At 44.4% G+C, this 13,218-nt stretch overlaps 1 protein-coding gene across 1 annotated transcript in view; it reads left to right on the top strand.

Moving 5' to 3' along the window:
* Positions 1 to 13,218, top strand: part of DHRS3 (dehydrogenase/reductase 3) — a 64,233-nt gene that overhangs the window by 29,422 nt on the left and 21,593 nt on the right. The window contains exons 4-5 of the mRNA XM_040084498.1: positions 4,881 to 5,026; positions 7,344 to 7,828. Of these exons, the coding sequence (XP_039940432.1) occupies positions 7,556 to 7,828 (273 nt within the window). The 5' untranslated portion in view covers positions 4,881 to 5,026; positions 7,344 to 7,555. The remainder of the gene's footprint in view (positions 1 to 4,880; positions 5,027 to 7,343; positions 7,829 to 13,218) is intronic.

The raw sequence follows: 13,218 nt of genomic DNA, 5'->3' as shown, positions 1-13,218 counted from the left end.
ATCGTGGCCATAGAAGAGAAGTACTCCTTTTCATGAGCCACAGGATTCTGCATTTGGCTAACCAACCTGCAGTGTATTCCCTCATAGAGATCTTCACTGAAAAAAGGTGAGTCCTTTCTACATTTTCTTACACACTTTAAAAAAGCAGACAAAATATATCTGCTTAGAAAAATCCCATTTGTACAAAAAATGCATTACAGCAAAGAGCAAGAAACTTCAATGTGAATTAATCAGTGGGGTAAAAAATATTTAGCTGTGTGGAATGAGTAAACAAGGTGAGTCATAAGAGATAAAGTACTGGATGATGAATGACCAGACTGGATTCTTAAGAGAATAGGTCTAATCCTTAACTTAGTGGAGGTCAGCAAGTACAGATGATAGAATTATGTGGTTTAAAACATAGATAGATAGATAGATAGATAGATAACTAGATAGATAGATAGATAAGGTGTTAAGGATAAAGAAGATCATTAAATCCATGTAAGTAATAACATCGTATTCTCAGCTTAACTCAGCAGGCCTGAACCTTGTCATCACAGTAGTAATCTTTCCAATTCTGATGCAAATGAACTGACTAAGCTGGGGAATAATTGATCACTTCCATTGGTGAAGTGCAGGACACTTCACTGAGGCCCTCCCAACCCTACTCCATCCAGACCTATGGGGGTACACTAACTTGAATGATTTTTAAAAAACAAAACAACATAAACTAAAGCAAAAATTAAAGCTACTTTTATATTCTGAGAGGTAATATCTAGGTTGGGCTTTATTGATTTCAGTGTGAACTTCCCTATCCCAGCCTGCCAGTCAAAATTGTTTGCCTTTGACACCACCATTCTCTTCATAACATTGCTCTTCTTTTTGACTTCCTGTTTAAAACTGTCAAGTTTGAAGAAACTTCAGACAGTCAGAGGCTCTGAATTATTTCACCTCAGTATGTATTAGTGAACCTCTCACTCTGAAAAGAAGCTACAACTGCCTGTAAAGAATTATTTTTAAAAGACATTGTTAGAAGGAATTCAGGGAATATTTTATCCTGAGATTTCCTTCCTAAGCCAGTTCACAAGTTTCCAGTGCAAACTTGTTACAGGCATTAGCTTGCCCTTCAGTTTTTGTCAAAATCAATGTCACATTGGTTTAGTAGGATTTCAGGACTTTTCTCTAATTTTAAGAGCCTTAAAGACATAATTCTTCTGTTTCCCCGGTTCCTTTTATGTCTTAGAAGTTTTGGCAGGACTGAGGAGTTAGTCAGAAGGAATGGGTAAATATTGACTGGCCTAAAAGTGAGTGAAGGCACCAAAGAGAAGGCAAGATGAGTCAATCAGGTTAATAAACATGATCCCTCCATTCCTGTTCACATGTGGTATTTTTGCATTGTTCTCTCTTGAAGGAGCCTAAGATATTGAGAGATCTGGCTTCTAATCACAGATAGGTCAATAAAACCAAGGGCAGGTACTACAAATGACAAATTCTAACATGTATGAAAAGAACTCAGCAAGTGGAACAAGTACCGCCCAGGTGATGTTGCATCCCTTTGAATTCCAGAGAGCCCCTATGAGCACTGTGAAAACTTCTGCTTATAAAGACAATTATTTTTACACTTTTTGAATATATAGAGAGATGTCACCTAGAATTTAGAATTACTCAGTAAGACATTTTTATATCTTTACTCATGATACTGCTTTGTTGTAAGACCCTGGGAAAGCCCTAAGACATCAAAATGCAGGTTTTTCTAAAAGGACAGACACAGAGTCTTTGCTGTCAGGCTGGAAGTTAACCAGAAACCCGGTTCCTTTGAGCTTCGACCATGGCAGAACTCCACTTAGAAGGCAACAGTATCAGACTCCTAATAGCATATTGAAGGACAGTGTGAAATCACAGAACCACTGGGACACATTTCAAATGGAAAGTGTGAACGCAAGGGAAGAACAGAATCAAAAAGCACAAAAATTTAGCTCTTGATTTATCCAAATCTGACAGCAGTACTTCATCTAACAAAAACCAGATCAGCTTGGCAAAAGGTCTTCCTTTTTTAAAGGAGGTTTAAGTTTTATTCTGTGATCATGATAGATTGTCTGTGATCAAGAACCCTGCACTGATGTGAAAAAATGGTATTACTTGACACTGTAGTCACACAGCCTTTCCATCGTGGAACGGCTGCTGTGTGTTCCCAGGTTTGTACTGTATTTGAGTGAGGGGTTTAAAGTTGAAAACACAGAATTGTTAGCCCAAATGGCTTTCAGACGTGCCTCAAGCAGAGTTTTAATTTCCAGCTCATTTTCCTTTCAAAAGTTCTTGCACTTTAGCAACCTCATTGGTATAAACAGCCTTCCAAGGCTGGAAGGAACTTGGCTGCAAAGGCTCTATGGACACAGTTCTGCCTAGGTGTAACATGAACTGGGAGCATTCAGACACTGCCTGAGCCTCTTCATAGATCCAGGTAACACTGTTCTGCAAAAATGGAGCTCTGTCATCTGAGTGATGTGTACAGAGAGTGTATCAACTTGCTTTGGAGGTAAATGTGCTTTTCACTGCTGTTTTTTCCTTCAAGTCACCACAAGTCAGAAAAAAATCAGTTTCTATGACTCTTATTGAGAATATGAGTAAATCTACACTAAGTACAGTACAAAAGCTGCACAAGTACAAACACAGAAATCTAAACCAACAAATGGAAGCCAAACCTGGCTTGAGTTACCACTGAAATGCGTAGAATCATAGAATATCCCAAGTTGGAACATGTCCATAAGGATCATTAAGGTCCAACTCCTGGCTCTGCTCAGGACCACCTGAGGAATCCCACTGTGTGCCAGACAGCCTGTCTACCTTCTTGCTCTTGTAAACTGGAATAACACAGTTTAAAGTGCCATGAAAATGACTTAAAAAAAGCTGTTGTGTTGGTTGTTTTTTCAGTTTATACTTTGTGAGTGTTTCTTTAGGAAACAACTGCCGAAAATGCAAAATAACTTCTGAAGATGATGCAATTTCACAGAATGAACAGGCCTGCTTATGGAGTGTTTCAGGGCACTGGTTTAGGACTTTTGAGCGGAAACATGGACAAGATTCACTTTGGGACAACTTCAGACATAATTAGAGAGAACTGCTGTGATATGACAGCTCCTTGTTACCCTCGCAAAGGTGTGTGCTGAGTGTGTTTGTACCTGCAGTATTGAAAACACTTGAGATAAGCAGCCCTATATGAAAGTGTAGTTTAGGGAGTCTCACTAACAGAGATGGACTTTGTGAATAAAAGTTCATGTTGGTTTTGTAAAGGTGGCAGTTTGGAAAAAGACCTCTTCCCAAGAAAGAGTGCAGTGGTTGCTGTACAACAATCAGGTGAAATTCTGGAATATTCCTTTTCTTTTTTCCTTTTCAGACTAGAACTGCAATTAAAAGGGACAATACCTCTAAAATTCTAATGCTCTCACATGTAGTATGTGTAGTATTTAAAGCTATTTGACTTTTTGGCTGAATTATATGAATTTTAAAACAACTTGCGTATAGTTTTTATTTACTACATGCAAGATGCACTAACTTCAGTTTTACTATAAATCTGCTTTGTCTTCTTTTTTTTGTAAGTTTGTACAAAGTAGCATCTACTAGTTTCCACTGCTTCAAGGTATATCTAAAGCAGTAAAGAAGTAAAATAGTTCATACTTCAATGAAATTTGAAGAGCAGGTTAGGAAAATGTTATATATCTAGAACTGTCTTTTAACTCCCAATCCAAATTTGGCAGCAACTTTGTACATAGGTCAAAATCATAATGAATAAAAAAATCACTTCAAACACATATTTAGATTATTATTCAAGCTGGAAATAGATACATGAAACAAATTCTCACAAGATTATTCCATTTCCTATGGCTTCAAAGGACCTGCAAATGTTTTACATTAATAATGAATTTTCTTTTAAATCTAAACAAGTTACCTCTGCAATATTGATGAGTTTTTTTGTTTTAAATGTCTGTGGTGCTTTAAGCATAAAGAGACTGAATTCAGGAACCAAAAACCAAACATACTTTGATGGAGTTCATATCCTTTCATTTTCAACACTGCTCCTTATTTCCGTAGCAGAAAGTTGTTATATTTGTTCCCAGTCCAGACACTGAGTCATTCCTGTTTAAGCCAGACACTGGGTTCTCTGGGTAATTTCTCCCTCCCCTCCAGAGCTCTTGGACTAAGAGGAAAATTGTAATGCCAGGTGCCTCCCCGAGCTGCATTTCTAGAGGTATTACTGTAAAAACACACCAAGGTGCTAAACACTGCCAACAGGCAAGGGAAATTCTCTGGTTGTTTCAGACACAGCTGAGTTGGGGAACACTCACTGATTCTGACAGTATGGTCAGACAGTTTCCAGTCAGGATGCTTCATCTTCTCTTCAAAACCCTCTCTCCTGACACTTTGTGATTATGCAGTGGTAGTGCATAAGTCATATGGCTTATTTCATATGAGGTAAGCTGGCAGTTAAAGGTAAAAATTGTGCAACTTTCTCTTCTCAATTTTATTTCCTTTTTTCTTTCCCTTAAAGCTTTAGTGGAACTTTTAACAGAGCTGAAATTCAAGGATTTAGGTATTTTTCATATTTTTTATTTAAAAATCTATGTGTGATATAGCTGTTGAATGCGGGGGGTACTAGAAACTTGGGGTACTAAAAACCCCTGAACTCTGTTCCCACATGGTGACTTTGAATGCCTGCTTTCAAAAATATCTGTTTGATTCCAAAGGGGAAAAGTGAGTTAATTTTTAAAGGGATTCAGCATCCAAACTCACCTCTCTCTCTCACAGATGCTTAGATTCAAACATCCATTGCAGTGGTTTTTTAGTAACTAGAGATGTGAAGGAGTTTGAACATGTTTTTAAGTGACATTTTCCCTTAATTCCAGTGTTTACCTCTAGATGGCTTCCCAGGATAGTGCATCTGGCTCCAGACCTGAGTGAACGTGTGGACTGGATTAATTTTGATGAATCCTAGTGATACCTGCACATATAAACCCAGATTTCTTTCCAGTCCAGCTGTGAAGACAACACTGTAAGTTTTGATATCCTTGAGATCTTTTGATATCCTCAAAGCTTTGCTTTTTAGGTTATTTCTGCTGCCACAGCTCCTGGCTGGGCATGAATGTGCAGTTCCATCCTCCTCAGAAAAGCTTAATCTGTACAATTGAAATCATAATTTACCTGTCCAGTGCTAGACAGTGCAAACAGCCAGGGGCCGGGGGGACCTGCTTTAATACACTCTGCCCTTTCCTCTGTTACCAGAGTTTGAAGGGAGACCTTCTGGGTATGCCCTTATCACCAGACAGAAAAAGTCTTGGAAGAAACCGCCCTTTTTTGAAGGCTGAGTCTCCCTCTGTCATTCAGAGCCTGCCTTTTTCACTGCCCACTGCTAAATCCCCAGCTCTCATCTTCCAGCATGGAAAATCCATGAGGTGTCATGTTATCCAGAAAAACACTGGTCCAGTGGCATTAGATATTGATGATTAGCCTAGGCTGGGTTCAGCTGGCAGTCTAGGGCTGCAAGCAGCTTTGCCCTCCACACACCAGCTCATCTTGGGCAAGCAGCTCCCTGGCAAAGCTCCGGGTGGCAGAGATGGCTCCCTTGAACTCAGCCCTGATTCTTCCTGGACCTGCTTTTCCCTGGGCTCAGGTCAGACCAGGGCACCTTTCTGGTGCAGGTAGCTGAGGGAGGAGGCAGGGGCTGCCTGGCTTGGTGATAGAGCACTTGGTTCCTGCAGAGAGCCCAGCATGGCACAAGCCCTGTGTGGCACAAGCCCTGTGTGGCATGAGCCTGGCGTGGCACGCAGTGAGCCCAAGGCAGCCTAAGAGAGCCCAGGGCAACATGGAGCCAGCCCAGCGTGCCACGCAGCTAGCCCAGCATGGCAGGAGCCCAGCGTGCCCACAGCAAGCCCAGGGTGACCGCAGCTTGCCCCCCGTGCCCGCAGGTGGCCCAGGGTACCTAGAGGATGCCCAGCGTGCCTGCAGCAAGCCCAGGATCCCCGCAGGTGGCCCAGGGTTCACCCAGGATGCCCGCAGCAAGCCCAGGGTGCCACAACAAGCCCAGGATCCCCGCAGGTGGCCCAGGGTTCACCCAGGATGCCCGCAGCAAGCCCAGGGTGCCACAACAAGCCCAGGATCCCCGCAGGTGGCCCAGGGTTCACCCAGGATGCCCGCAGCAAGCCAGGGTGCCTGCAGGTGGCCCCAGTAAGCCCAGGGTGCCTGCAACAAGACCAGGGTGCCCCCATCAAGCCCAGGGTGCCCGCAGGTGGCCCAGGGTGTCCAATATGCCCGCAGGTGGCCCAGGGTGGCACCAGCAAGCCCAGGGTGCCCGCAGGTGGCCCAAGATGCCCGCAGGTGGCCCAGGGTGGCCCCAGCAAGCCCAGGGTGCCCGCAGGTGGCCCAGGGTGTCCAATATGCCCGCAGGTGGCCCAGGGTGGCACCAGCAAGCCCAGGGTGGCCGCAGGTGGCCCCAGGGTGCCCAGGACACCCGCAGGTGGCCCCAGGGTGCCCGCAGGTGGCCCCAGGGTGCCCAGGACGCCCGCAGGTGGCCGCAGGACGCCCGCAGGTGGCCCCAGGGTGCCCAGGACGCCCGCAGGTGGCCCCAGGACGCCCGCAGGTGGCCCCAGGGTGCCCAGGACGCCCGCAGGTGGCCCCAGGGTGCCCGCAGGTGGCCCCAGGGTGCCCAGGACGCCCGCAGGTGGCCCTGCTGGCCGCGCTCGCAGCGCCCGCCGAGCCGCAGCGAGTTGGCGGCGCGGCGGCGGCCGGCGGGGGAGGGCAGAGCAGCAGCCACTCCCAGGAACAGTAGTGAAATCGCCCCGACACTTTAACTGTCAATCAGGATTAATGGGGTATAAAACCTCCCCAGCGCCGCGGCCCTGAGCGGCAGAGACAGCAATAGGCAGAAATGAGTAAGAGCCAGAGCTGAACTAGTGCACGGCGTAATTCCTGCTCTGTGATCAGACACTCCAAGTGAAAAAAACCGGGAGAGGGGGCAGAGAGAGACAGTGACCAGCTCAACCTTTGAAACCGGCTCAGGACAGAACGCCTATAGATATTTATAGATACTAAAACAAAAACAACAACCTCACCCTGAATAGAGCCTTTCTTAAAAAGAAGGTCCTGGTAATTCTGTCTTATTTAAGCAATTTCCTGAGTCTAAGAATAGAAATGAGCTGCCTGGAAGGCACTGCAGGCTGAAATTTGGAGACATAGGCTGCTTTATTTTATTTTTCTAAATATAAAAACCTTTCGTTTGGATACTGGATTTTCATGTAGGTCTTCGCAGCGGAGGGATGTACGGTTACTTCTAATTCTTGTCTTTTTTCCCTCTATTTTAATTTTTAAAAAAGCTTTCCAGTTCAAAAGCAAGGAAGCTGTTTTACCTGCGTGTGACAATCCCGGAGGACACCGATCAAGAAACAGGGCAGCGACTTGATCTTCTGCACTACTTCACTCCTACCCCCATTTTTTTTTAGGGGGGGAGAAGGATTTTCCAGTCCGAGAACCTCTTGCCCCCAAGTTTTGGAAGGGGGTTGAAGACTCGTCACCCATTTGGGGGTGCATGAAGGGTATTGCTTTGCTTTCTCTGTCACCTTGGTTTTGTGGAGGTTTGGAAGAGAACTTTGCCTGGCAGAAGAGGATGATGTGGAAGTGGCTGGGCGCCCTGCTGCTGTTCCCGGTGCAGATGGTGTATCTGGTGGTGAAAGCTGCCGTGTGCCTGGTGCTGCCACCCAAGCTGCGAGACCTGTCCCGGGAGAACGTGCTGGTCACCGGCGGGGGCCGCGGCATCGGCCGGCACCTGGCCCGGGAATTCGCCAGGAGAGGAGTCAAGAAGGTGAGCAGGGAGGGGAGGGGAAGCACCCACCTGCTGCTCTGCCCTGTTCCCCCACCTCTAGGTGGGATTGGTGGCATCGCTTGAAAAAGGTGAGAGAGGCTCTCATTTTGCAGAAGTGAGTCATGACATCAATTACGTTTCAGAAGTTGCCCTCTCCTCCTTCCCTGCATCCTGCCTTTCCCCATCCCATCCGTGAGAACGCGATGGTGAGAAAGGTCCCTCGTGAATACCCTCTGCTGACAAAGGAGAGGTTTTCGCCTCAGCCCAGGTTTCCTGGGGCAGGGGAAGGAGAGCTGAGCAATTCCTATGCATGGAAGCAGTGCTCACTTCCATTGCTGTTTCCCGGGCTGCTTCCTGGCACCGCTGGCCGTGGGGATCGTGTACAGTGAGCCCTCATCTATCAGGATCACATCCAGGCACATCACCCCAGAGGAGAGGGGCAGGTGGCTCTGGGTCAGTGGGGAGAAGTGTTCCCTTTACCCTTGTGGGTTTCTGTTTGTGAAATTAATTTCTTGGGCTTCCTGAAGTCCCTTGTATTTCACTTCTGGACAGCCCAGAGCTGTTCAAAGAGAAGACGAATGAGATCCCAGCAAGAAGAGCACACCTTGAGTGGAAGCTGTGGGATTATTTGCATATTTCCTTTAGGAGAGAGGCTGAGTGTGACCGGTCTGCACAGCAGCCCAGAAGTGCCCGTGTAGCTGGTAGGTCCATTCTCTTCCTCAGGAACTGGTGGTTTACCTTGAAATATTGTGGGTTTTTAAGTACAGATACATCCCTATGTGTGAATCAGTCAGGGGTACAGAAACACACATCCCTGAAATGAGTCTTAGGATGGAAAGTTTCATCTCCCCTTTTATTGGTAATTAAGGGGAGGACTAGTGAAATTAGACAGCTGCACAAATACTTCTCAGTGTGAGAGGATGAATGAGAGTAAATAGAGAAGAAAGAAGAGGAAAAATACAGAATGAGAGGCTATTTAAAGAAAAAAAATTTGGATTTAGTTCAGGATAGTGTTTTGTCACTTCCTTACACATGCATTACAGTTTTCTCTGTGTGGTACAGAGCTATTCTGGCATGTAACTCCGAGGTGTAAAATATGTCAGCATTGAACTTTGATGTTTGTCTGTGTTTGTGTTTAAACATCATGTTGAGATTTACACATTCTGGGAGTCAGAGCAAACAAGTTGACTGACCTTTGGACCCAAGAATTTTGCTGAAAGTGTATTTATATTATCTGTTGGAATACCACGCTTCGTTATTTATTTATTTAGAGTGGCTGGTTGCTATGCTGAGCTCTGGCATTAAAGTGCTACCATTTCTACAGCACATTTAAGAGCTGTTTTGCTGCAGTTGAGCTGGGAGCTGAACAATGGCCCTGAGGAACCAGGGGACAGGGGCCAAAACGAGACAGGGCTGTTTGAGAGAGAGCTGAGGATGGAATTACTGTAAACAGGCACAGACTGTATTCTATCTATATGTCCTATCTACAAAATCTCTATGTACTGTACAAAGAAAGAATACATGAGAATAATTATTGGGAACCTTTGTGCTCATCTCATATGATGTTCTAAAATGCTCTGTGTTGCTAGTTACTGGTTAGAACTTTGGGGTGTTTTGCCTTTTGGGGTGTTTTCATGTGCGTCATCAAGGTGTTTCTGTCTTTGCATTGACTCAATTTGAATTAGGTTTTCTTTTCAGTTATATCATGGTCTCCAGTCAGTCATATATGGCCCTCAGTAAGTTCTGATCCTCCTGGTACTGGCACTGCCTGTCAGCCTGTGGTGAGAACACTAAAGTTGGCTTAATCTCCTTAGCAGTTTTAATGCCAATTTTACCTCCGTGTGGTAGCTTCCGTTCCCTTTGCTCTGAGACTTCATTTCTTTCCTGCTTCTGTGCTCAACCCTAAATTTGTGGATTTTATGCAGTCACCATGTACCATGCAAAACTTTCTGCTTGGCACGCCTCTTCAATTTTACGCTTTGCCTTTGACAATCAAAAAGAAATGAAAAAGCCTTGCAGTGTCTAGCAAGTCATCTTTTGACAAGGCTTGTGAAAATTGACTGGTTTGCTCTTTTTACACTGCTGTCTTACAATAATATGCAAAGTTTGAATTATTGATCACAATAAATAAGAACAGATTCTGATTATCAGATAGTGTAGTCACCTTATTCCACGTTTAGAAAAAGACTTCCAGCGAAGGCGTGGAATTCTGGGGCCAAGCCCAGCGTGCCATGGAGGTGGTTGGCAGCAGTGCCACGGCTTCAGGTCCTGGTGGAGGGTGTGCAGCCTGTCCTGACCAAGTGCTCCCAGTGCCTGTGCACACAGACATAGTGGCGGGGTTTTGGAGGTAGGCGGCGATATATAACCATATTTTTGAGATTAGAATCTTCAGGAAGATAAGTTAGTTGGGACTGTGAGGATATGAAACTTCTCTGGTAATTAGACTGGATGGGATTTCATCTTGCACTCAGTTTCAGAGGCTGGTTTTGTTGCTCACAAGTGAGAACTATCGGAGCCGTTTTCACGCAAGGTGGCAAACGTATTTCACAAGATTATGAATTGTCACATCTGCAACTCCTCTACTGTAAAATTTGATCTTGCATTTAAAGATATGAAGATGACAAGAAATAAATCCCCAAAGGGTTCGTGCAAATGGAAGTATAATGTCTTGTGCTTGACTGATGAGCATGGAGACTGAAATTCTCAGTCTAATGGAATGGAAGTCTCTTGGGCATGATCTTGTAAATCCATCCTGATTCCCATTCTTTACCCACATTGCTCTGCCACTGAGCCCCAAATGTGACTTAGATAGATAAATGTCTAGGAGACATTTCCTTCTCAAGCGATGTTTCTATTCTCACAGTTGTTTGTTGGCCTCTCCAAAGAAATGGCCAATAAGGGCACAAAGAAGTGCCAGTTCTATTTCTAGTTTCAGAAGGGTATGTTCTGTTTTTTTCAATTAAGACTGCCAGCAGTTTTTAGGCAATGAGAGACTTAATCATCAGATCATTCCTGTTCAGGTGTATACTGAGAGATCACAGGATCCATACTCCATTTGTAATTTGAAGTAGTTGTCAAGAGCTACTTGGTCCTGGGAGGCACTGTGTATTGAAATGCTTCCTGGAGCACTTCTGGAAAAAGCCAAAAGCATGTAAATGAGCTGTATGCAGGGATGAAGTGGTTACAGATGATCCAGGACATGTTAGTGTTATTATGAGGGATGAACAGCACTGACTTTTCTCCGGAAGTGCTCAAGTGTTGTAATCCAACTTCCCAGAGATGTGTCCAGATTCATAAGTGCCTGCTGAGAAGCTACTTTGCTGTGGCTGAATTGCTGGAGAAATTAACTTTCTCCTTTCAGTCCCTTCTTGGCTGCTTGCAAAATTCACAATCCTCACTGTTGCTTGCTTTAACTCTTGAGAATTTGACTGTACCATAAAAGTATTTGGTCAATGAAGCATCACCTTTGCCTCAGTCTCACACACTGGTAGCTCTGTCAAGGCTCATAACTGTTGATATTCTGGTGAGCCGAAATGGCAGAGAACGTCTGCGTTAATGAAATGGGAGAAGGAGAGACTTTTATGAGTTTATGATTTAATGCCTGTGAAATAAAAATCCCCTTCCAAAGCCTAATGGTGTTTTGCAAAGACTGTACTGTATAATCCAGTTAATATTGGGAAGACTGGCCCCTTTGAACGGTATTTCTGGTGTTGGAGAACGGCCCTCTGCAGATGTGAGCAGTCAGGGGGTGTAGGGGCTGAATGGGTTCATTCACTGCTCAGTAGAATGGGAAACCGTGCCTGGTTTCCTCAAAGCCATTTACTTTTCCTACAGAAGTTTCATTATAGTGCCTTTGCCAGGAAGTTGTCAGCCCTGGTTTTGATGGTCTCTAGTGAAGAAGTTTTGATTCCTATGTCTTTTGTATGTCTTGCTCTTTGTTAAGTTTTCTCTTAGAAAACCTCGATCTCTAAAAATTTTCCTTGTCCTTTTAATTTACTTTGTTCACAGATTATCTAATTTGAGGTGTGATTGAACAGGAAAGGGATGCTTGGTTCTTAGGCATTCTGCATTGTTAAATGTCAACAAAACCTAATAAAAGTAACTGAAAAAGATGTTAATGATAGGACAGAAACAGATTCCCCAACTCTAGTATGTAATTTAGTATTCTTGTTTATCTGACAGTGACTTTGGAAGAGTTTCTTGGGCTTTTCCAGAAGAACCCAACAACCCTGAAATCTCAACTCTTCTTTCCATTGGTATTTTCACATGTTTCAAAGTCCGACCCCAGTGTCTGCATTTTGGAAGATTTCTTGTCGTTTGGTTGTGCTGTCCTCTTTCAGTTCAGTGGCAGTTGGGATGGGAAGAAGTTGAGGGAGGAAGTAGCACCAAGGAGGGGATGGATGAGAGCTTTGCAAGGCCACGCTGCTGCTGGAACCTGGAGTTTCCTTCAGTGTTTCACTTTCTGCAACAGAACTGAAAACCTCAGGGGAATTACAAGTGCTTGAAAGCCTTGTATAATCGGGGGAGTTTAGCTGAGTGAGATTTGAGGCTCTTTTGTGTTTAGGCTGAGAGTATTGGAGAGAGGTTATGTAAAAAATGGTATTGGGTCTTAGAATTTAGCCTTGTATTCCCAGTAATGGAAAATTGGAAAAAGTTTTGAGATGAGTTTATCAGTGGCATGCTCCTCTCACACAAATTGCATCTGTAGGTCTGTGGATATTTCACTTTGGTCTTTATGAATCACATTGCCATATTATTTCACAGATTTCACAGAATACTTTGAGTTGGAAGGGACCCCACAAGGATCAAGTCCAACTCTTAAGTGAATGGCCCCTATATTATTGTACTGATTTGTAAAAATTAGTATATACCTTCTAAAAGCTTATTTATAACACATACCAATGCTGTATGGTCAAGGATTAGCTGCACTGAGTAGAGCTGGATATTAAATTAATACCCATCTCCTGAAGTGAGGGCAAAAGAGGGCAAAACTGCTGCTGTTTCAGAGCTGTGACCTTTTCTTGAGGTGCAGGACAAAAGCTACAAGTGTCGCCCATGGATTCAGTGAGAGTTCTTATTCCAGAATGCCTTAAAATATTGGTCACTCTCAAACCTTCATCTCTGGTTGCACTTCCAGATCCTGTAGAAGAGTATCTCTTGCCTGGCATCAAATTCCTGGTGCCTGGGATTGGGAATATGCCCCAGACTTCATCCAGATGGGCTGTAGCAGTCCAAACCTAGAGACCTTTCATTTGTAATGTACAAAGGTGTATAATTCCTGACCACATGCTGGGGGAGTGGGGAAGGGATGGCAAGGCATGAGATCCCTGCAGGAGCCCCAGGAAGCCCTTCTGCTTCTGTCAGCTTTAAAATCCACCGTGCTGGGCCAG

This window comes from Hirundo rustica, chromosome 22 (genome assembly GCF_015227805.2).
Source record: "Hirundo rustica isolate bHirRus1 chromosome 22, bHirRus1.pri.v3, whole genome shotgun sequence".
Taxonomy (NCBI): domain Eukaryota; kingdom Metazoa; phylum Chordata; class Aves; order Passeriformes; family Hirundinidae; genus Hirundo; species Hirundo rustica.
Note: the sequence above shows the minus strand (reverse complement) of the source record. Positions and strands in the feature narration are given on the sequence as shown.